General features: G+C 50.0%; 1 protein-coding gene across 3 annotated transcripts in view; it reads right to left on the bottom strand.

Moving 5' to 3' along the window:
- The window catches only part of slc38a5b (solute carrier family 38 member 5b), a 33,825-nt gene that overhangs the window by 8,908 nt on the left and 2,069 nt on the right, over positions 1–22,848 (bottom strand). The window contains exons 1-8 of one of the 3 annotated variants that reach the window (XM_015340753.2): positions 16,184–16,361; positions 14,663–14,890; positions 6,502–6,688; positions 5,567–5,654; positions 4,895–5,010; positions 1,653–1,726; positions 1,057–1,149; positions 341–419 (exon numbers count right to left, since the gene is read on the bottom strand). In XM_015340753.2, coding sequence (XP_015196239.1) covers positions 341–419; positions 1,057–1,149; positions 1,653–1,726; positions 4,895–5,010; positions 5,567–5,654; positions 6,502–6,602 — 551 coding nt within the window. In that variant the 5' untranslated portion in view covers positions 6,603–6,688; positions 14,663–14,890; positions 16,184–16,361. Of the gene's footprint in view, positions 1–340; positions 420–1,056; positions 1,150–1,652; positions 1,727–4,894; positions 5,011–5,566; positions 5,655–6,501; positions 6,689–14,662; positions 14,891–16,183; positions 16,362–22,848 lie in introns of those variants that run through there. The other 2 variants (XM_015340743.2, XM_015340736.2) reach the window with 2 other exon arrangements.

Genomic DNA, 22,848 nt, shown 5'->3' with positions numbered 1-22,848 from the left:
GCTGAGACAGCGAGACTGGAAAGAGTGTGCGATCAGCCCCATCAGCTCCTGCACCTGAATAAGGCTGAGCGATGAGTCTCCTCGTACACTTTCCATTCCGGGGACTTAAACAGGTCAAACGAATGTCAGTAGGGTTAGGGTCACTGGAAAACCTTCACCAGGAGGCCATTCAGCCCCTCCAATTTGATCCATTTAGTGATCAGTAGTTCATTGATCTGAGGATCCAGCCCTTTCTGGAAAGACACCAGGGTGTCATCCTCAAGACCCGGCCTCTGTCTCTCCAGTCCGCGACCCAGATGCAGGATCACGAGCTCGTGGGCGACATCGACAATCCACTCACTCGCTGCTGTCGGTCTTCAGGAAGGACGAGATGACCAGAGGCAGCTCCACCTTGATGATGAAGAGGTAGCTGGACATGGCTACAGAGAAAGACAGGATCCTTTTAGAGGCCGGTTGACGTTGCCTGGGCACCGTAGTTCAGGTGGGAGGCGCCGCAGCCAGTGAGACTGTTACTACCCCCGCGCATCGGCCTGCCCTGAAATAGTGGACACACCTGAACAGCTGGCCAGCGCTTGTTCTCAAACACCGGTCATAGTTCCTGATCAGTACTGGTGCAGAACTGTGCACAAAATACAGGGCAAACCTTAGAAGACCTGCATCATCAGATAATCACATTCAAACGATACAAAGATATGTAGAAACATTTGCGTGTTCAACTCATGATGGGGAATATTTGTATTATTTTTGAATACGTCCACAGGTTCTTTCTGAGAAAGCGAAGAAAAGAGAGGTCTCTGTAGCAGTCACACAAAGGTGCAGGGTGAGGGAAACATTAACTCATGAGCTTCAGTCAACTCTACGTTAGAGTTTCAGACTTTAAGATATGCATTCTGAAATCCAAGCATGGATCATTCTGCGGACGAGAGTGCCTTGTTGAGCATCATGCCTGCAGAGCCGAGAACAGTAAATTAAAAAGTGTTCTCATGGGTACAGACATGCGTCTGTCTCAGTGTGAGGTAGTTCATGCGTGTCTGAGTGTAACCGCCTGAGACTCACCTCCAATGTTGTGGATGCTGACAACGATAGCTGCTAAGATTTTCCCTGGAGGTCCAAAGGCTCTGTTGCCCAGCTGTTCATAGGCACGGATTCCTGAAAGATGAAACACCCACAGTCATGCTGCTGTTCTGCTCAGTGCACTGGGTCACTGCTGCAAATACTGCTACTCTGCTATGGCAATCGGGTTCCACAGAGCATTAAACACACCCTGAAATTCAGAGCAAACACTCTCAGGGCGAGGAACAGAGAGCGACTCCTTACAGAGTCACAGAGGAAGCCCAGGGACTGGTGCTGAACCTGATCCCCCAAGAAATAAATGCATGAGGTTCCTTGATTAATACCAGTAGAACACCTGGGGGAGAAATTCCTGGATCTCTTTATGAAACGCCCAGGTATGATTCCTGGATTAGTTATTCCCAAAGACGTTAATTAACAAGTGGCTCACTTATTAACTCTGCCTTCTGACCCTAAACGTGTTTGGTCTCTTTCTGCTGTGCTGCAGCTGTGCGGAGGACAGGGGCTCTGACTCAGTTCACGACAGGCGAGCGTGCTCAGTCTGGAAGCAGCAGGGCCGGGGAATTCAGGGACCGCCTTACCTACGACTCCGGCGCTCTTCAGAAGCAGGTGTATGGAATACGCCGACAGAATGGCAATGAACGTCAACAGGATTCTGCAGAGACGTGAGGGAATATCTCAGGATTAGGGAAGGGAAAGGGCATGTGAGGTGCAGTACACAGTACAGCTGGCACAGGGGGCTGACCAGAGGAACCCAACAGTGAGCTCTTGTCAAACTGTAAAACAGCTGCCCTCTGGAACAGCGTCACTAAAGCACTGAAGGTGGGAAAAGACTGCCTGGACGGACTGCAAAGGACTAAAACACAGAGGATGGCCTCCGGCTCCAAGCGAAAGCCTGCTTTGCTTAACAGAAAACAGCATCTGGAACTCTCTTTTCAGAGTGCAACAACCGGGCTAAAACGCTTTGCTTTTGCACTGTTATGAGTTACAGCGGCCCTTCTGAAATCTGCAGACGGGTGGCAGAGACGGCAGTGAAGGGTCAGGGGTGGGGAGTGGAGAGAGCAGGCACGGCCTGCTGGTTCCTTGGGGATCGATCTGCCCCTCGGTACTGAAGGATGAGATCCGCACCCTGCAGGCAGAAGCTACTGTAAATATTTATCCCCCAGCCTGCAGCGCAGCTCCTCTCCACTAGTCATCAAATCCTCTAATCTCATTACGTTGACAGATGACTGCAGGCCTGATCACAAGAACCTCAGCTATTCCTCCAGCTCTTGGCTACTGGCCAAACCTGCCCTGCCCCTGACAAAACCCAGGATCGCAACTGCCAGGCAGGTTGATCTGCGAGCAGTCGGCTATATATAAACCTTAAAGTCGCATGCTGCTGTCCAGTCCACTTTAAAACAGGCTGTTCAAAAAGACACCCATGGCCATGAAACCTTTTCTCTCCTTCATTGTCACGTTTCAGGTTTATCACCTTCGTCAGAGGATAATGACCAAGATGACGGCTCTACCAGTAACAAGATAGGAGTAAAGATGAAACTACTGCCGCAAACATGCACTGAATTAGGACTTGTAAGTGAAAAAAAGGGCAAAATCACTTTGTTAACTTATATTTATTGAAAAAAATATAGCCTAAGAATCTATAACAATATAATACAATACAGTATGTGTACAAACCCGACAATTTCTTGAGTTATATGATTGTTATACTGTTGTGGCTTTAAAGGTAACAAGCCAGTGCAAGTATCTGTTTCCCCATCAGTTTACACAGGAGGGTGTGCACTGCTGTCTGACTGTACGTTGTACAGTGCACACGCAGACTGTGAAGCAGATTTAGCCTTCCAGCGTCTTTAAAGAGTTCACATCATGTGATTTAACCTGATAAGGTCTCCATTACAGTCCTTCCCAGGACTCAGAAGCACACTAACATGTAAAGGGCTCAGTCCCAGTGGCTGGCTTAGGGTCTGTGGCACCGACAGAGGACGAGACTCTTCCCGAACAGATAATCAGGAGGTTTCGGGAAGGAGTTAGCTGTCTTGGCAGGTTTCTGAAACCAGCCGAACATGGTCTGGCAGATGTATCTTCTCCTATTTATACAGGGCTATAAATAAATTCCTTTTTCAGAGCTAAAACTGAGCTTCGAGCCGTCTAATTCTTTAACCCAATTGGGAAAAGGTTCAATCTGAAACCAGATGAACCTTCGCACCAGGGGGGCTGAGAAACGTCAGACGAAATCCTGCATTGCCAAAACTTGGAAGCCACTTGACCTGGTTTGCTTTCTTAAGTCACTGTGGTTTTTTTATCCCCCAAAGGAAAAAAGAAGGATTAGCGACAAATAACAAAAAATATTTTTCCTTAGTGAATTGAGAGTGGACTCAGTTTGGAAGCAACGTCCAGTTTCTACAACTTCTACGCCAGCAGCCATGTGACAGTGACCTTGTGTGGACTTTGGCTTCTGGATTCTCAGGTGTGCAGGGAGGATGGAGAACCTAGCAACAGCCCTGGCTGGTGTTCCCCTCTGCCGCATGTTGCTGCCACAAGGTGGTTCATGGGTAATTGATCCCGGGTAACAGGGCCACCAGAGGACCCGGGCTGACCAAGCACGAAGCCAGCTCGCTGATGCCTGAGGCGAATCCCACTATTGCGAGAGAGTTTTGCACAAGGAGGGGGACTTAAGAAGGAAAACTTGGAGGGTTCCAGCCACATCCTTCTGAATTGTAAGGAGTCCTTTCATTCCTGTTGGGGCAAAGACACACCTCCTCAGCTGTTTCTCCGGGCTCTCTGCCCCGGTCTTCCAGAGTGTTCCAGAACATGGGAGGAGCTGCTTCTACGTGCACGCTGCCCAGTCTCGCCTAGGGCATGGAAACCCACACCTGCCTTCCTTGGCATCACATCTACCACACCCCAGAACGAATGACTAACACACAGCAAGCAGTATGTCAAGCAGGGAAGCCCGCCAAGGAGTCTCCACCTCTCCGATGATCCAATGAGCATCTGGCTGTCGGCCAGGATGCAAATATCACTCAGCCTCCCATCCGAAACAGGTGTCAGACAGATCATCATGGTGTTCAGGCTTTGGGGAGCCTTTGGGGCTTTGCAGTTCCTCCTGCATCAGCTGGTCCAGAGTGAGAGCCCTGCGGCAGAAGCACCTCTCTCTGTGAGCAGAACACAGGCACCCCACTGCTGGGCCTGCAGTGAAGACAATCTGAGACCAGCTTAGGAATGAAACAGGTCACAGCCTGCATGTCTGAGGGATGGCAGGTCCTCATTGTATCCAAAATTGCTAAAAGCTGTCTAATGATCTGGTCATCCATGTGTGAGAAAGGTCCTCACTCCTGAGCGGACTGTGCAGCGGATATGTCCCCGGGAGGCTTCCGTAGAGAGTAGCCATTTTGGCTCTTTCTACAGAAGCCACTCCCCTTGTTTCCCAAATGAGCCAAAATGGCTGCTTTCTATGGAAGCCTGCCAGGGACACATCAGCTACTTATTCCACTCAGGAATGTAGACTCCCGCACACCGTGGCTCAGCTAGAGAATGATGAGAGAGCAGGTATGAGACTCTTGCAATCAGAAATGCATTTTTTAGACTGTGAAAGCAAAGTAACATCAACAACATCAACGTGAAACACTTTAGCTGTGCATAAGGAGGCTCGCTAACATCCTGAAAGACACTTTCCAGTTTGATGAGATCCTGGGTTCACTGCTTTCTTACAACTGTATAAGCAAGATGAGTGCTTTGAGTGTTTTCTTATTAAGGTACAACCAGATGACCAGCTGGACCGAGGGGACACGCTTTCTGAATGAGGCGCCGGCCAGTTACTCACAGGAAGAGGATGATGCCAGTGTTGGACATGGCGTACGCCAGCCCCAGGATCCCACTGCCCATGATGGCGTTGCTGAGGTTGAAGACAGACATCCCCAGAGATGTCTTTCCTTCGAACTGCGGGACAGCGAGAAAGACAGACACTCAGACGTTTCTGCTGGTTTCTCTGCAATAGAACAGCACTCACCCATAACTTAACAAGAGCTTGAACAGCTCGATCTTTCTTAGACTGGCCTGACGAAGCATAAAGAGCATGTCTTCAATGCTGTTTGAGCACCAGTGTGTTCTAATCAAGGCAGAATAAGGCACCAGGCCTGCTGTGTCCAGGACAGAGCACTGGCTTGGACATGGGGGCTGTGCACTCATGACACCAAGACCGTGATTTACCGTAGGAAAGTCAGAAAGCGCAAGATGGCATGGAGTGCAGTAAAGCACAGCGTTATTGCGGTCAATCAGTGGGGCTCCCTGTTAGAAGAATGTAAAACCAGGAAAGTGTGGGTGAGGCGCGTTGTTGTAAAATGTGGTAAAAAGACAAAAGTACCACTCAGATGTACCACAGTAAGCACCTGTAATGAGAACAAGTTCTCACTGTGACCCCCCCACTCCTTGGTGTCTACAAATGAGCAGCAGTATGGACGCCAGCTGTCCAGAGCCCCCCTGCACCCACACTTACGTCTGTAAACTGGGGCTGCTTTTTCCCATCGCCTTTGTGCGGCAGGAACTCCTCTCGCTCCATCTCGGCAGATTCTGGCCCTTCGTACCTGGGGGGAGACAGGCGGGCACCCGGCGCTGTGCGTCAGTAACAGGGAGAGCAGGGATGTCAGTCCAAGCGTTGCTGAGTGGACACGTCTGTCCAAGACCAACACGGCGAACTCTGCGAGAACAGGCCCTGACGACACGCCCTGTGTCAAAGACTGAGCACAGGGGGTGGGAGTCAAGGGACAGAACCCGGACCACTAGTCTCCCCAATATTTCTCTGCTTAGATGGTGTCCTTCGTGTTTTCTCTGCTTGGTTCTGTGTTTCTGTGTTTTGTACTGGTTGGCTTACTGTACTGGACAAAAACAGTTTGAGAAAACTCATCCACAGCACACAGGGCTTAAACACCTCCCCTAGCCTGACAGTAAACCGAGTGGAACACCATGGTCATGCAGTGAAATTCTAACAGTCATAAATATACATTGTAGTGAGCCCAGAGCTGTGCCAGACAGGAATGTTAATGAGGAGGAAGCGGAGCTGATCACTTGGAAAAGGATATCCCCTGAATTCTTGTGCTTCCAAGGAAATGACTAATCAGTGGGAGCTACCGCCACAATCTGGAATGTCTGTAAAAACGTGGCCCAAACATTTGTATGTGGATTTCAAATCAAACAGTAATCTACTGCCATGTGTTCAGTAGCTCAGTTTCAGAGTGTAGGGGTGCAGTGTGTTCAATAGCTGAGTGTCAAGGTGCTGGGCTGGAGTGTGTTCAGTAGCTCAGTAGAGTGCTGGGCTGGAGTGTGTTCAGTAGCTCACTGTCAGTGCTGGGCTACAGTGTGTTCAGTGTGTCTAATGTGTTCAGTAGTGTGTGCATGTGCATACAGAGGTAGGTGAACCTCGAACAGACCTACCCATCTTCCAGCGTGACCTTCTCTGGGCTGAGGTCGTTAACATGGCTGCCATTCGAGATGATGCCCAGAGTTTCATCGCCAGAGAGTTTTTCTAGCTCCATGTCGGACAGAGGATAATCGTGGCTTGGCCGGATCGGCAGTCCTGCACTGTGGATATTCTGGAGGTCCGATGTCTCTCAGAGGGGGTCTGAGGAACAGACAAGCACAGACATCACTACGGAGCCCAGCGTCTCCTGTTCCTGGACAGGGAATTAGGCTGCATGCCTATAAAGAAATAAACTCAGAACAGCAGTTGGTTAATGCGAAATTAACACATACTGAGTCCTCAAAGTAAATGTCACAAAGTGTTAAGATCCCTCTCTAGTGTGAGAATTTCACTCTTTTGCTATTTGCGTTGCCTTACAGTTACTTTTTTCTTTGGTTTTGTTTTAAGTCTCAAATTTCTGAGACTTGAAGGACTCTCAGTCTTAATCTGCTCTGCCCTCCTCTGTCATGAAAGACATCAAATTATTGCTCGTTAAGAAAATAGCCCAGGCATGGCTGTGGCACAGTATCTTTCACGTCATCTTTCTCTAATGGTTTCTCAGTCCAAGACAGATTATTTTCCGATGGGCTTGGCCTCCTACAGTGTGCCTGACTGGGTAGTCAGCTATCGACAGGAGTGTACAGTACATGACAGGCTCTTCCTGTGGATTGTGGATTGCAGGGACTGTGGGATGAGCAGAATCTTAGAATTGCACAGACGTGGGTGACACACCTGATGAGATGCACTACTTTTAAAAAAAATTAAAATAGCATTTGACATTTCTTTCTGCATCTGGAGGACTCATGAGAAGCACCAAGTGACAAATTAAGTGCCTAAATGCCTCAGCTGATCGCTTGTAACTCCTCCCGAGAGACGATCCACCAAGCTCGTTATTAGTCTTTGGAGACTGGAATGGTCACTTCGGAGAAAACACTAAAGCAGGAAACATCAGAATTAGCAGCAATTCCCTTGCAAAATGAATTGCGTTTATTCATTAATTATTTATTGGTTTTAACCGAGGCAACATACTGTCCATGTGTGCCCTTCTATTATCACTGGTTCAATCTGAGTGAAGGAGCTCACTCACAGGCACAACATGAGCCTGGCTGCCCCACCTGGCATTCGAACCCACAGCTGCCCAGTTCGGAGTCCAGAGCTCTGACTGCTGGTCCACATGAGCAACATGTGTTTAGACATACAGTATACACAGATAGGAAGATCAATTTCAACCTGCCTACTGAGTCTCACACAGAGGTTAAATAGTATCAAACTCCTCTGTTCCAGCACTGACAAGACTTTAATGCAGAAGCTTCTGCACAGATGTTTTTAACACCAATGTCTCTGTAATGAATGCTATCATAATTAATAGGAGTAACTGTACTGTTATGAAGAAGAAGGTAGAGGTTTTCCACTTGCTGTTACACAGCACGTCTGTCATTCTCAGGAGTGCTGTAGGGGTGATGATGATAAAGTTTCTCTCTCCCTGTACAATGTTACATTCTTGTACTTCCAGCGGAGCTCCTGCAGCGAGGCTTCAGCACAGGGCATTGACGTAAGCGCCTGTGTCCTGCCTGTCCACATCAGGCTCGTGAATAAGGAGCAGCTTGTGTTGGCTGCACACACACAGGGAATCTGGCAGAATCCAGACATTTGCTTTAGCACTGAGATTCAGCCACGTTGCATATTAAGGGGAGGAGACTTCTGTTACCGTGGGAAACAACACAAATAGCCCCAGCTGTCTGGACCCCACCTCTTGAATAATTAAAGGAGAATGAATGCCCACAACCAATAACCCACACCACACTGCTTGTGTGCTATTCTACTGGCTTCACTGCCTTCCTCTCTCTCTCCCAGTGCCTCAGCTCTAACCACTAGCCCACACTGCCTCCCTCTCTCTCTCCCAGTGCCACATCCCTAACCACTAGCCCACACTGCCTCCCTCTCTCACAGTACCTCAGCTCTAACTGTCTCCTGTCTCCTACCTTTCTGACAATAAACCCTTGTCATGGCTTTTATTTTAAGTTCTCACACACACGTGTGCACAACACAACACAACAGAGTCACATGCCTGTAATCAGCCCACGACCTTAAACTCTAAAGCTGGGTTGGTGGTAGGAAAGCAGCGTCACATGTCTGTTCTTTCCACTATGAAATCTCCCACCTCAGTCTCTCTCCTTTTCTCCCAAACCCCCTCCTGGCTGGTCCTCCATTTCTTACCCCCCACCCTCCACCCGCCACCCGGCACCAGAGCTCTACAGAAAGCGCAAATGAACAGGCGTCAGCTTGTGATGCCCGTTTCCTGTCCCACTGTGACCAAAGGCCAAAGCTGGGGAAGGGAGATGCCTGGGGGAGGATGCTGCGGCACTAGCCCAGCCCACTCTGGGCTTCAGAGCATCGTGCAGCATTCATTTCCTTCCCCCTCATCTTAACTGCGTCACTACGGATACGTTTCTGCGGATACGGTGCTGCCAAACAGAATTTGGTCTTACTCCTAAACAATGGGGATGAGTCATTACAAATGCAAGGATAAAACATCACTGAGCAAAAAGCCCCATTACATCAATTCCCCAAGTCACATAAGGGCTTCATACAGCCAGGTGCTAGAGCACCTCAGATCCTTGATTTATTAAACCTTCGTGAACACGCAGGCAGGGGACTTGTTCCAACTAAGTTAAAGGCAGAAGGTTTGGAATGAAACTCCTCAACAGCCTGCAGCCCTGAAGGGCCAGAGGTAGCCAAGCCTCACTGACACTAATTACTTGGAAAATGGAAGCTTGTGTTCCAAATAACTGGAAACTAATAAACTGTGGTGAATACGTCACAGCTGCCCAGCTCAGCAGAAAAGATATCAGGTTGTTTCATTGTCTGTGCAGTTATTACACAGCTGTCCTTCATATCTGAAGCAGATAACAATAAACAATAAGAGAGACCAGAGCAGTAAAGTTGATATAAAACCAAGCAACTTTTCATTTACTGTCACTTCTGATTAAATCCAAGTCAGCTCGCTGTGCCGTTCTCGGCTTGACGCACAGCAGACGTGGGTGGTGGGGTTGTTAGCGTCGCTGTGTTTTTAGCAACCGTGAAAGTGCGTTGTCCACGCAGACCAGCCTGCCTGAGCTTTCAGGACACGTACTGAGGTGTCGTTTTTCAGATCAGTCCTCCAGCTGCATCTCAGCTCACTCAAACGATACTGTGCCAAGCAGCTTGCTAAGTGCCGAACCCTGCTGGTCTCAGCGCTGCCCTCACCCCTCACGGCCAGCTCAGTGGGGAAATGGGGGAACAGGAAGTGTTCTCGATAGATGAGACGCAGAAGTGTGCTGTATAGTATAAACAGTATAGAGAACAGTACAGTATAGAGACCTGACCAGAAAAACAGACCTAGTGGGCTGTTGCACACCTTGTCCGAAGTTTCACAGTGGGCACTTCTCATGTTGCAGAACAAATGTTGTTTTAAGGCTTCTGGACAAAGTCTGTTATCAGGCTCTAACTTTTGTGTTAAGAGGTAGTTTCTGTGCACGCCTTGTGCTGAACGTTATCTATGTATTGGTTATGCAAGGGGCTTTTGAGGAACCTGACCTATCTGTGGGACATTATGAGTTTATTGCTCTGCAAAAAACCGTGGAGGGGTATCTCCCCACCAAGCTATCCCAGCATTCCCAGAAAGCTACTGATTGACCTTGCAATCTTAGACCGGACAGTGAGAGTTCAAACTTTCGTTTTCTGCAGCAGGAGATGAACAGAAGTACACATGCAAGAGCTCTGAAGGAGTACACACAGCGTAAGTCTATGATCTCAGATAGAAAGATGACCTGGAGTTGCACAGCAGTCCCTGTTTTTAAGCAGATGTGTCCATTGTGAAAACAGCACTAGATCAAAATCAAATGGGGACATTTAACATCAAGCCTGTGTGGAAAAATAAAGTTGAAGTTTAAATGTTGTTTAGCCTCCCCCAAAAATAAATATCTCTGATTATTCCTAACTGCCCTCTCTAAGCCTGTTTCAGACACAAAACTAAAAAAGCCAGCTTAATCTTTGGCACAAATGCCATGGCAAAGTTATTTTCCACTAACAATATAAAACGTCTGCTCCTTAAAGCTGATTGACAGCCCCTTTACTACAAAGGCCGTAAAGATAAAAGAACATGGACTAACTTCCAATGTGTGAAACTATTGTTTACAAGGGTTCGTGTCTGTGCATCTTGTGAGCATGCAGCCCTGCAGCTACAGCTAAAAATGGTTGCGTGGAAGACCTCTCATCTGAGCTGTTTTGGATACAGTACAAACACAATGTGCATGACTTCAGTGCTGAGCGGTGGAGGTCAGGGGGAGGACAGTAACGTGGCAGGAACAGCGCCCAGCGCTCCCGCTGAGACAGAACACAAGCAGGAGCCTGGGCCCTTTCATCTGAGACTGGGCTACGTGCGCTCACACTTCCCCACACTGCCCCTTGGGGCTCCCTCCCTGAAAGGCCAAGCTGGCTCGGGCCGGGGCAGTATTTATACACCTGGAGCGCTACCAGCGGGGCCTTGGCCGGAAGTAAATGTAGGAGGTCACTGGAAAAAAAAACAAGGTCTGGAAATAAACTGCCGTAGGTGCCTGGAAGATTATCAGCATGGTAAACACAGGCCAAGCACAGGAAAAACAGCCATCTGCAGGAGGTGGGGGCGTGGGGCTGCAAATTGCAGCGTGTAAGGGCACATCTTTCTCTGCTAATTTCATCTGTGTGGGACTCGGGACGCTGTGCACAGGAGAGCAGTGCTCCTTGGTCCCAGCCTGACCCGAGGTCTGCCCCAGCCCAGAACTCACGGGCCAGCTTCTGAGAGGCTAGAATACTCTTGGGACTGCTGATCAAACTGACCCCTTGAAGTTCAGGAACTCATTCTGTAAGAAGTGCTGCGAATCAGGTCCCTGCACACCTCTGACTGCTCTTAGCGGAGTAGCGCAGCACTGTGCCTCTTTAAAACGAGCTCTCCATCTCTCCCAAATCCTGTGGAAGTGTCCTGTGTTTCAGCTACACTGCCTCACCTATACTCAGCGCTGGCTTTCTCTATGAGCATCGTGCATGCGGCCCAGCTTCCAGACCAGGCACTGCTGCGTTCGTGTCTACTCCGTTTTGTGCTCGGTCACTGTCTGCGCGGCACACATGCCCTCTCTTTGACAGACACGGCTGCTTGTCTTTGCTGTTGTCAGATTTTGGGGTCCCCAGTTGTTCCCTCTGTATTAAACGACGCCCCCAGTTGGAATGGGCTGCCCCCCCCCCCGTGCCTCAGGTGGCAGTGTGTGGGGCAGAGGAGCCGCAGTCCCAGCGCCCCCCAGCCCCAGCTGTGCCCTACAGCTGGCGGCGCCCTGTGGTCACGGTGCCACAGCCCGGCCCGTGAGCTCAGGCTGCCTGTGTGAGCAGTGGACTCGGCTTCCGGAGAGGCAGCACTGGTGGGGGATTTGGACAGCGTCACAAGGCCGCAGGCTGGAGCTGGTGCCGCCCCGCCAGCGGGTGGCTGGCTCCTCAATCCAGCCTCCCCCGTGTCCACCCTCCGGCCCCCCCGTGTCCACCCGCCGGCCTGCGGCTTTGGCTCGGGGACACTGGGCTCTTTCAGCCAAGCTGACAGCACGCCTCCAGACGCTGACAGCGCTGCTGCTGTTGCACCGGACGGGGGATCGGCGGGGCGTCAACAGATGATTCACAATCCTCAAAGGCACTAAAGCAAACCCAGCGGATTTCTTCAGACTGACCAGTAAAACATGAACCAGAGCACACAGGTGGAAGTGTTCTAAAAACCGAGAACAGGAGGTTCTTCTTTACACAAAAGGTGGTGGGGGTGTGGAGCAAGAGCTGGAAGTGATTCTTGAATTAATAAGCTGCTATTTACCAAACACACCAGATGGGCCTAATGTCTCCTCTCGTTTGAAACCCTTCTAACGTTCTTATGATATTTCTGTGTTGTTCTTTTCTTGACCGATAAATACTCAACTAACAAAAATGACTACGTGATTCACAATTTGACTGTTACATCCTCAGGCAAACAGTACTGAAAGTCCTCTGTCCAGAACTCTGGGATAACGCAACCAAATTCATAAACTGGACCAGTCAGACTGCACTGGTGCAGACATAGAAATATCTCAATGAATTTTCAGCCCTTTAGCTCAATTGTCCAACCATTATATACATTATATATTTAAGGATATTTTAGGGTTGATTCTAATTTTATATTCTGGCCAATCAGTTCTAGATAGAATCCTGACCTCAGCGTGAGATGGCTAAAATGTTATGGCTATTTTAAAAGTCCTGCTTTTAGATTACAATTATCCCAGAAGAGCCCGGATCTTGGAAAGGAGGTGGCGTTTTAGGATTAATCGCAAGGTTAAAACCCCAAACTGTCCCACGGCTCTGGGATCACAGACACACGGCTGGAGCCCTGCCCACCACCAGCACTGGGCCGCCTGCCGCCCGTGTGGAATGGAGTCAGGTCCGCAAGCTGGTTCTGGGATCTGATCGGATCCACGCAGGCTCTTTCCAGACACACAGCCCCCAGCCCTGGCCTTCTGGGAAACACGGAGTCACTGACGGGACCTGTCCGACCTGCTGCTCCCGTTCGCTTTCGAGTCGGCTCTGGGAGCGAAGGCAGATCCCCGGGGCTGGCAGGGAGCACGAGGGTGGGATGTGATTGCAGCTCCCGGCCTGCCCCGTCAGCGCCCGTGCGGCACAGATGGGTTCCCATTCCCATTCGGAATCCGGGCGATCGGCACCTAACCTGCCAAGGTTATCCAAGCGCATCCATGGGAAACGGCACCCAGCAGGATACCCCACTCCCAACCATGTGGGATTGCAAACCCTGAATCTCCTTTCCTGTTGGGACCCCGAGGAGGGAGGGGGTTCTCCGAAGTGCTGTGCACCCCAATCCTGATCGGCGCCCTGACCGTGACTGTGAGCTCTGACTGTGCGTCTCCTCTCTAATTACTAGGCACAGCAGGGAAGTAATTAGAAAGGCACACATAATGCTGGGATGTATGTGGAAAGTGTAGAATTGATAACATGGGGTGGAATGTTGCAATTGCAGAACGCATCAGTAAGACCTCTTTCAGAATCTTGTGAACAGATGTGGTCGGCACGGCAGAGGAAAGACACGGCAGCTCTGGAATCTGCCCACGGAGGAGCAAGCGGATACACTCCTGGGATTTAGGGAGTGAACTGCACCGATGAGCTGGAAGAGCTGAACCTTTTAGTCCTGAACAAAGAAGACTACAAGGAGGCCTGATCCACGTATTCAAAATCCCCAAAGGCCTTGAACCAACTGGGAAGCACAACCCAGACGACACAACTGGAACATGTGACGAAGTGCATTTAAAACAGAGCACAGGAGGCGCTTCTGTACCAGAAGGGTTGTGGTGGAGTGGAACAAGCCACATGGTTCAAGCCAATACCCTGGCTTCTTTCAAGAAACGTCTGGATGAGATCCTGGGATCGATTCAGGCCTAACGGCCAGGCAGGACAGGAGGAAAGAATGGCTCCTCTTGTCTGGAGCTGCTCGTCTGCTCCTCGGAGAGGCCGGCTCTGGCCACAGCTGTCTGGATTGTAGACTCAGGCCCTTGCGGAGGTGGAGTGACTTTGGAGCCCCAGTCCTGTAGCTTTTCAAAACAGATCCAAGGCATTTCTGCGGGATGTTTTATTTTCTTTGCTTCTAAATAAAAACTGGTCCACAGACAGACCTTATACTCCAGCTTCTTCATTTTCTCTCTCTGTGCTCAGTGAGGTGGTTCCTGCCAAAAGGCCGTTTCTCAGGAAGGAAAATGGCCGCAGCTTTCAAAAACTATGTTTAATACTTTGGCAAAGGCTCCTCCTTTTGATTTTGTCAGTAAGACAAGAACATTAAACACCATTAAAGTGGCTGGATGTGAGAGAGAAAGTCACAATTAAATGTCATTTAGAGCCTGAAATCCCATTCTATTTCAAAATGTACGGCATTGAATTGCTTTCTCTGCCCTTTCTGTACATTGTACTGTATATTGAAAATGCCCCTTTAGGACTGTTTCCAGTATTCCCAGTATTCCCAGTTCAGCTACACTGGCCCCGCCCCGCCCATTGCAGGCACTATTCCTGCCATCTTCACCCCAACCTCCAGAGAGGACAGTCGATCCCCACCTATGCCTGTGTCCTTCTAGTGTCCTCGCAGGAAAGCACTATATCCCCTGGCCAGAAAATTAGGACCCCCTGCCAAATCAACAGGCCGTCTCAGCGTCAGGCAGTGTGTGCTTGGGCTTGAGCGTGAACAATCCCCAGACCTCCGGCCCGTCGCAGAGCAGTGCAGCTGGGAGAGAACAGTCAGTCCAGCTTCTCTCCGGGCCGGTCGCCCCAGCCTCAGCTGCAGGCCTGGTGAGGAAGCAGAGCAGGACCGACAGCTCGTGACTGTCACGTGACAGCTCCAGTTCAGCTCCACGGACTGCGGTGCTCCTGTCCTGAAGACCGCGAGGCCCTCAGAGGCCATCTTCACAGCAAACAGTAACACACGAACCGAGGGAACGCGACTGGAAACCATGTGGAACAGGGCTGAGGGGGTATGGAACAAGCTGCCCAGACATGGTGTAGAAGCCACTACCCTGGCTTCCTTCATGAGTCTCTGAGCCCCACCAGCTGTCTGAACCCCACCAGCTGACTTTGAACCTCACCATCTGACTCTGAACCCCACCAGCTGAGTCTCTGAACCTCACCATCTGACTCTGAACACCACCATCTGACTCTGAACCCCACCAGCTGAGTCTGAACCCCTCCAGCTGAGTCTCTGAACCCCTCCAGCTGAGTCTGAACCCCACCAGCTGAGTCTCTGAACCCCACCAGCTGAGTCTGAACCCCACCATCTGACTCTGAACCCCACCAGCTGAGTCTGAACCCCTCCAGCTGAGTCTGAACCCCACCAGCTGAGACTGAACCCCACCATCTGACTTTGAACCCCACCAGCTGAGTCTCTGAACCCCACCATCTGACACTGAACCCCACCAGCTGAGTCTGAACCCCACCAGCTGAGTCTCTGAGCCCCACCAGCTGAGTCTGAGTCTGAACCCCACCAGCTGAGTCTCTGAGCCCCATAAGCTGAGTCTGAACCCCACCACAGGGGACCTGTTCCCACTATATGCATAAAATGAAAATCAGTTTTATTTTCCTCCAAAAAGATAAACCAAGAATTTCTAAAAGTAGTTAATAAATTTTGGCCCTCAAGAGCAAGCCAGCAGGTATAATAGGTCTCTTTCAATTTGCTTTAGACCTGAGGAAAGTGTTTATTTGGTTCAGTTAATCGAATAACGAATTCAGTTAACTAATTAGGTGGAATGAAACTCAGGAGGTCCTGTGCCCCTGGGGGGCTGGATGTGCAGGAGAGTCACATGAATCCTTCAGCCTCCAGAGAGCCCACAGCCTTCAGGCCTTTCTGTGAGGGTCTGGCTCATCGCTGGCCACTCTCCCGCTCTCAGAGACAGGGGTCCAAGCAGCAGGCAGAGGGGCTGTGGAAGAACACAGCTGCTCGTCCTTCCAGGGCTCGCCCTGCATGCTGCCAGCATGATGCAAGACTGCCTTGCTATTGACTGCTCCCTCTTCCACTCTGGCTCTGAGAGCTGTGGCTCCTCACTGTGGATCCCTTCTAAAAAGCCCTCTCTCCCCCATCACACTCACCTCATCGAAGGCAAGTTGTCCCTGTTTTTCCAATCTTCCGGATTCCCCCTTCCGAAACTTTTCTCCTCTTTTTCAAAAACTCCCCTGTTAAATCCTCCAGCCTCTGCTTCTGTGTTGACATACAGCCAGTCAATGAGTTTTACTTAAACCGCTTTCAGTGCAGAGTTTGAGCAGACTGGGAGAGAGAGGGAGGGAGCTTAGCAAGGGAGGAGACAGAGGGAGGGTGGAGAGAAAGGAAGACGCTCATGTCCTTAACTCTTTGCCTGCCCACTGTGTCCTGACTCTCACACTCACTGTCTTAGACATCCCTGGTGAAACACCGAACCCTCAGCTGGTGCAAATTCACATACCGAAGATGTCTCTTCATCTTCGGATTTCCAGCAGTCTGCCCAAGTTTGGCTTCTCACAAAGGTTATTTTTAAATGCTCAGAGGCCATTATCAGACATAACCAAAGCCACTGCTTTTTAGCTATTTACAGTCCTTGTCGTGTGTCACTGAGGTCCAGTCGCTATATCCTAGATCAAGGGTTTCCAGCCCTGGTCCTGGGGAGCCCCTGCCCAGAAGGTTTTGGGGATCACCATTCAATCCCCTAGTTGTAAAGATCTGGAACGATTCCATTGTGACCAGTTAAATAGGCAAGTTGTTAAATTAAGTCATTTAGAGATCATTTAAGACTAAAATCTCAATTCCCTTCAGCCCTTCAGCGGCAAAACTCTCTGAATTGAGCAGATTACTCGCTTGACTCAGCAGTAGCTTATTGAACTTTGAACACAGGTGACCTGTAAGACTAATTGGATTGGACCAGCACCAGGACCAGGGCTGGTAACCCTCTGATTTAGGGTGACCTACAAAATTAATCGGCTAGGGGCTCTCCTGGAGCAGGTTTGGAGATCCCTGTCCTAGATGGCATTGTTCCTTGATTGATCTTAGAATTTTTAAGTTCCTTAATTGATCTTATTCATCTTATATCAGACATAGCAGCAAAGTGTTTGTGGGAGATCCGCACAGCACAAAAACTGCTCCAGCTGCGGGGCTCTCTGCCTGAGTGAATTTAGCAGGACAGGCTTGTTAGAGACAGCAGCTCTGTCACACGGTGGCCATTTGGCAGAGAACTAACGACGCTCATGACACAACCACGAGGTAAAGAGAAACACCTCCAGTCGGGCAGAAGCCTGAGGCCTCTTATCTCCTCTGCCAGGATGGGCCCCCAGCCCAGTCGCTGCCCTGCGAGTCAGCGGTCTGGTTCCCCAGAAGCGCACAGAGCCCCCCACTCCCATCAGATCAGACAGGCCAGCGCCGAGGGAGCCCCGCAGTGCTGGTCTTAACCCAGGGCACAGTGCCCAGGGGGTCCTGGCCTGCTTCACTTTGAGACTGCTTGAGTTCTGCATGCTGGGGGACAGCACTGCCTTCCTCCATCAACCTCTTGAAACCAGACCCCAGAAAACCAGTTGCAGAACGTGAGAACCAAAGAATGCAGCAGTTAACAGCCCATCTGGCCTGAGTGGTCTTTAGCAGCTAATTGATCTGAGGGCCTCATTGATCTGAGCTGTTTTCTGAGAGTATTGGCAACTTAGCTTGTTCCATACTCCTGCAGCACTTTGTGTAAAGGTGTGCCTCCAGTACTTGGTTTTAAAAAGGGCCGGGCGTCTTTCTTGAAGTCTTCTTGATGTCCTTGGTGGCTGTTGCCCTTGAAGCTCTTGAACAGACTTCTTGAAACTTTTATCAGGTTCTTTGACTTAAACTAAATACAGCACCCGCCATCTGAGCGCCTGATTGACTTTCCTTCCCACATCTTCCTAGAAATCCATTTGGCACTTGTGTTACACTTTCTAAACGTTTTTAACTATTCTCAGAGCCCCTTTTTTAAACTAATCCAGAAACATGGCCATGGCCAAGCCAGGAAAATCAAGGGCAGACTGACACAGTACGTCCCATGTAATACAATACCAGAATAAAGCTGCAGACACACACAGTACTACAGTAATTACAGAAATTACATATTAACTGTACTCGGTTCTATTTCTTTGGCCCAATATGAGTGGTTGTATTTCATAGTTACATAAGTGGTGAAAACACAACAACAAAATTTGAAATCAACCAGAAATGTGTTGTTACTCAAATGTTAGTTTAATCAATCACTGCATTGTAGCTTTAGACACTGCAGAAGAAGCACCAGCAGTTTAATGTCGCAGAGAGGACCTGCAGTGGTCAGCGCAGGAACTGCTGGGAACCCCAGAGACCCCCGGAGAACAGCTCCTGCGCCTTGAGACAGGACCCCCGTTCACTCTGGCTTTGTCCTCCAGCGCAGAAACGTCACTGCTGGTCGGGGGGGGGTCAGCTGACACTGAGCAAACTCTGGTCCCACCAAACCCAGCAACCCGAACTCGTCCATGACACATCCCCCGTGCTACCCACAACCCCTGAACTTCACTCTCCTACAGGATGATCCACAAAGACGGAGAGATACTGCACACCACTGTGCGGGTTTGTGCCTGCTCCTGTTTGTGCTCTGTGGTGTGCTCCACAGCTATTATCTCTGTTCCAGGGGCTGTGAGCCGCCTAACTGAAGCCCTGCCCCCCTCCCTCCCGAGCGCAGACACACCTCTTAGACAAACACCTCTCTCCCTCCACTGCGCTCCGGCTCCCGGCACTGTCTGCCAGCCCCTCCGCGCCACTCACTGCTACTTTGACTCATTGGCCTCAATGAACTCAACTGCCTTTCAGTTTACAGCCCCGTGTGGGAAGAGCAGCTGAAACTCCTTCCTACCCCTGAGAAAATCCTCAGGACACTTTCAATTGTGTTCAGCCCTTACCTGTTTGTTGTTCTTCATCTTTGTATTTTTACACGTGTATGTGACTTAATTGCAGACGTATTTCCTTAAGGGAATTCATGGAGTCTGGGTTACAGAGTCTGAGGCACCTGGACAAGTGAAGGCCCTCAGGGCTGCCGTTCTCCAGGCACAAGAACGGCTACAAGTCTTTAGCGTCGCCCTGAGCTTCAGCTCATGTGAACCATGTAACCTCCCGGGGTCCTGAGCTTTCAGAAGAATTGAAAGTCTGGACGTTTATGAAAGAAAGCTCGATCAGCCTCTCTTGTCTCTGCCCCACGCTTCCAGTGAGACCGAGAACTCGGGGGGCTTTTTGGAGGGAGGAATTGGGGGAGCAGGAGCCCCTCAGACAGCCTCCCCCCCTGACGGCGCGCTCAAGCAGGGCAGACGACCTCCGGCTCGGTTGCGCGGACAGTAGCGGGGACATGCAGGGACGTTCCGATGTCACGTTTTAATGCCGCAGTGCTTCCGGCAGGCAGGAGCTGAGGAAAGTCACGCCGCGCGGGAAGGTGTGCCCTTGACCCTCGAGAGCCAGGCTCCGCGGGCTCTTCCTGCCCAGACTTTACCTGCCTCCCCTTCACCCCAGGACGTGTGAGAAGGGGCACTTCCCTCTGAGACACCCCTGGAGTGTGCCAACACAGGCCGATGTGAAGCTGGCTCACTGGTAGCGTGTCAGTAGCGCACTGAGGAGTGACTGTGTCTGACTGTAGCAGCCCAGCCTGTACCTCGGCCAAACATGACTTCGGAGGGGGGGCAGAGTGAGCCAGCCCAGGTCTTGCTGGCTGCCTGGACTTGTATGGATGTCAACATCAGACGCTGGGCGCTCTGGGGTTTGTTTCTGCGTTCGGAGTGAATTTCCGGCCAGGGCTGGGTGTTGTCGCTCTGGGTGTGTACTCGTTCGCGAGGGCAGGTGGCTCTGCGCAGGGCTGCTGGGTGACGTGAAATGGCGGGTGGTTTTGCAATCGAGCCGTGTGGGGGGCGGACCGGCGTCTCTGTCAGGAGCGCGGCTCTGCTGCACTGCGACGTTCCTTATTTCTCAGCGTGTGGGTGTCCTCCTGCTGCCGATGTTGCCTCCCCCTCCCTCCCAGCCAGTCTTCCCAGGGGTCTGAAACAGCCGAGGGGCCCCAGCTCACTCTAACAGGATTACAGGGCAGAATGGCGGCTGTGCGTCAGCCAGGTGGCTGCAGCTCGGCGGGGGGAGACGGGGGTCCCCTCCTGTCTGTGAAACACTTTGGGGTCCTTTGCGACGAAACGCGCTGTACACATGGAACTAGTGAAATAATAATTCTGTATGATATCATACACGATTACACTGTGACTACATAACTTTAGGCATGCGTAGCACTTTTAGGACCCTACTAATTGATCATAGATAAAATGGCTTAACGTTTAGTTGGATATCTGCAAGATAACATGGGGATTGGAAGTAAGAGAGGCCATGGGTGACAGGAGCCACTCGGTCTGTCGAGTCTGTTGGGTAGTTAGCAGTTATTAGTTTCTAATTAATAGTTAGTAGTTAATGGGTCTCAAGGATCTCATCCAGCCGTTCCTAGAAAGGAGCCAGCACACTGGCTTCAATAACACAGTGAGGTAGCTTGTTTCACACTCCCGTAACCCTCTTTGTAAAGGAGTGCCTCCTGTCCTCTAATTTAAATGCACTCCCACATAGTTTCCACTACTGTGGATGTACTGTGTGCTGCTCCTTTCCCCCATAGGGAACAGAGCACCTCATGCTCTTCTGACGTCCTGAACTGTTCAGCATGGGGTTTTATTTGGAGTGTGGCATATCTGTACTGCACAGCACTGATACAGTTTCTCTATTGGCAAAATAAGCCACTTACTGTTTAGCCACCTACAGAGAGAGCAGGCTTGTGTACAGATCGCCGATGACATCAGACACATGCTTCTTCAGCTAAGCTACAGAAAGCCAATCGAAGGGTTGTGTGTCATCTTCACATGCTGGCCGTTAGACGTAAACTGTGTGTGTATCTTAGCAGCCTGTAATCATTCATGTCCTTACGGCGAAGCCTAAGACACATACCTCTTATCTCCAGCCTCCTGCTACTCTCTTTGCTCTGTCTCATTGCCTCCTCCCTCCTGCCCCTCTCTCTCCCTCCCTCCTCTCAAATTCACATTCAGTTTTGCCTGATCAATATCAATTAGCAGAACATTGAGAACTGTGACAGAACCACTCTCTGTTTCTCCAGCTGGGACAGGCTGTGGTCACTAATCCTGTCCTGTCTCTGCAGCCACGTCTGCCTGTGTTGTCCAGTTTCTATGTCCAGGCTGTGGTCACTGTGTCAGTCTTCTCAGGGCAGTCAGGTCAGCCTGTGTCCATTGTCTATGTCCAGGCTGTGGTCACTGAGCCTGTCCTTTCTGTGTAGAGTGTCTATGGCCAAGCCAATTTAAACCTTTCTTTAGAAAGACCTAATTCATGTGTGAATATTTTTGGTGTGATAACCACCGTGTGTAGGGTTAATACATTGTATATTGAATATATGTATATATTGAATAGTGAAACCTCTTTGAAAGTGTTGCAGAAACCAAGAGGCTGCATGCAGGAGCTCAGGCTTCACCCTGGAAGAGCGGAGTTTAGAATATTAAATAGAGTTTCGGTCACCATTTTATAGAAGAGATATTACTGCTCTGAGAGGAGTCAACAGATACAGTGCATTTCGGGACTTAAGAGACTTGTTTAAGGTTGACTGACAGACTGACACGAAGGAACTGATTCTCTTTAGTCTGAAGAGAGTGCCCCACACTGACAGGCTGGAGGAACTGAGTCTCTTTAGTCTGAAGAGAGTGCCCCACACTGACAGGCTGAAGGAACTGAGTCTCTTTAGTCTGAAGAGAGTGCCCCACACTGACCAGAGAACACTATGAGGGGACTTGATACAAGTATTCTTAATCAATCAACAACGATCAACAACGAAACACAAACCACAACATACTATAGGTTTCTAAAGGCACATCTTTACGTAAAAGATGGTGGGAGTGTGCAACAAGATACCCAGCCATGTAGTGGAAGCACATTACCTGGATTCGTACAAGAAACAGCTGAATGAGATCTTTGGGTCCATTGGCTACCAAGAACCAAACGGACAAGTTGGGCTGAATGACTCCTCTCGTTTGTGTTTTCAGATGCAACAGGAACATTTAATAGTCTCAAGGCCTGTGTGGTTAGTGATCTAGAAAAAGTGCATTTCCTTCCTCCCTGACTCAGTGTGATAGTGCAATCTCATACACTCACAGCCACCCAGCGCTCAGCTATCACAGCTCAACTTGCGCAGGTGCAACAGACTCAGTCATGACCTCTGACCTGACCCAGATCTGCTTCACTGGAACTCTGAAGTGTGTGTACAGCTGTGTGACCAACCCATTGCCTGGACTACAGCCAATCAAAAAGGAAAGCTACAGAGGGCTACAGAGAAGCACCCACGTGGCATAGTTAACGGACTGAATGAGAGAGCTGTGGAGCGCTCCATGTGATCACCTCTCCACTGGGCTTCTGTAGTCTTCTGTAGTTTTGTAGAACCACAGAGCCGAGCTATGAAAGGCTTCATTCGAGAAAAACAAAAGACATGGTGTCAGTGCTGACATTTTTCTTCCTCTATAATGACATGCTCTGAAATCGATCGACAAAGGAACTCACATCTTTGGTAATCAGATAGATTCTGTTCAGCAGAATAATTGCTGGAGTACATTTCAAAGAGTCAAAACCAGCCCAAACCAGCAGCTTGAGGATCTATCCCCAGAGGCCTGAATTTGGAAGAACAGGTTCCGCGGAAGTCTCAGGGAACAGTCAGAGACAGCAGAGCCTTCCAGAACAGTCAGGC

This window comes from Lepisosteus oculatus, chromosome 2 (assembly GCF_040954835.1).
Source record: "Lepisosteus oculatus isolate fLepOcu1 chromosome 2, fLepOcu1.hap2, whole genome shotgun sequence".
In the NCBI taxonomy this organism is placed as follows: Eukaryota; Metazoa; Chordata; class Actinopteri; order Semionotiformes; family Lepisosteidae; genus Lepisosteus; species Lepisosteus oculatus.
The sequence above is the reverse complement of the archived record's forward strand: the minus strand, read 5'-3'. Positions and strand labels throughout refer to the sequence as shown.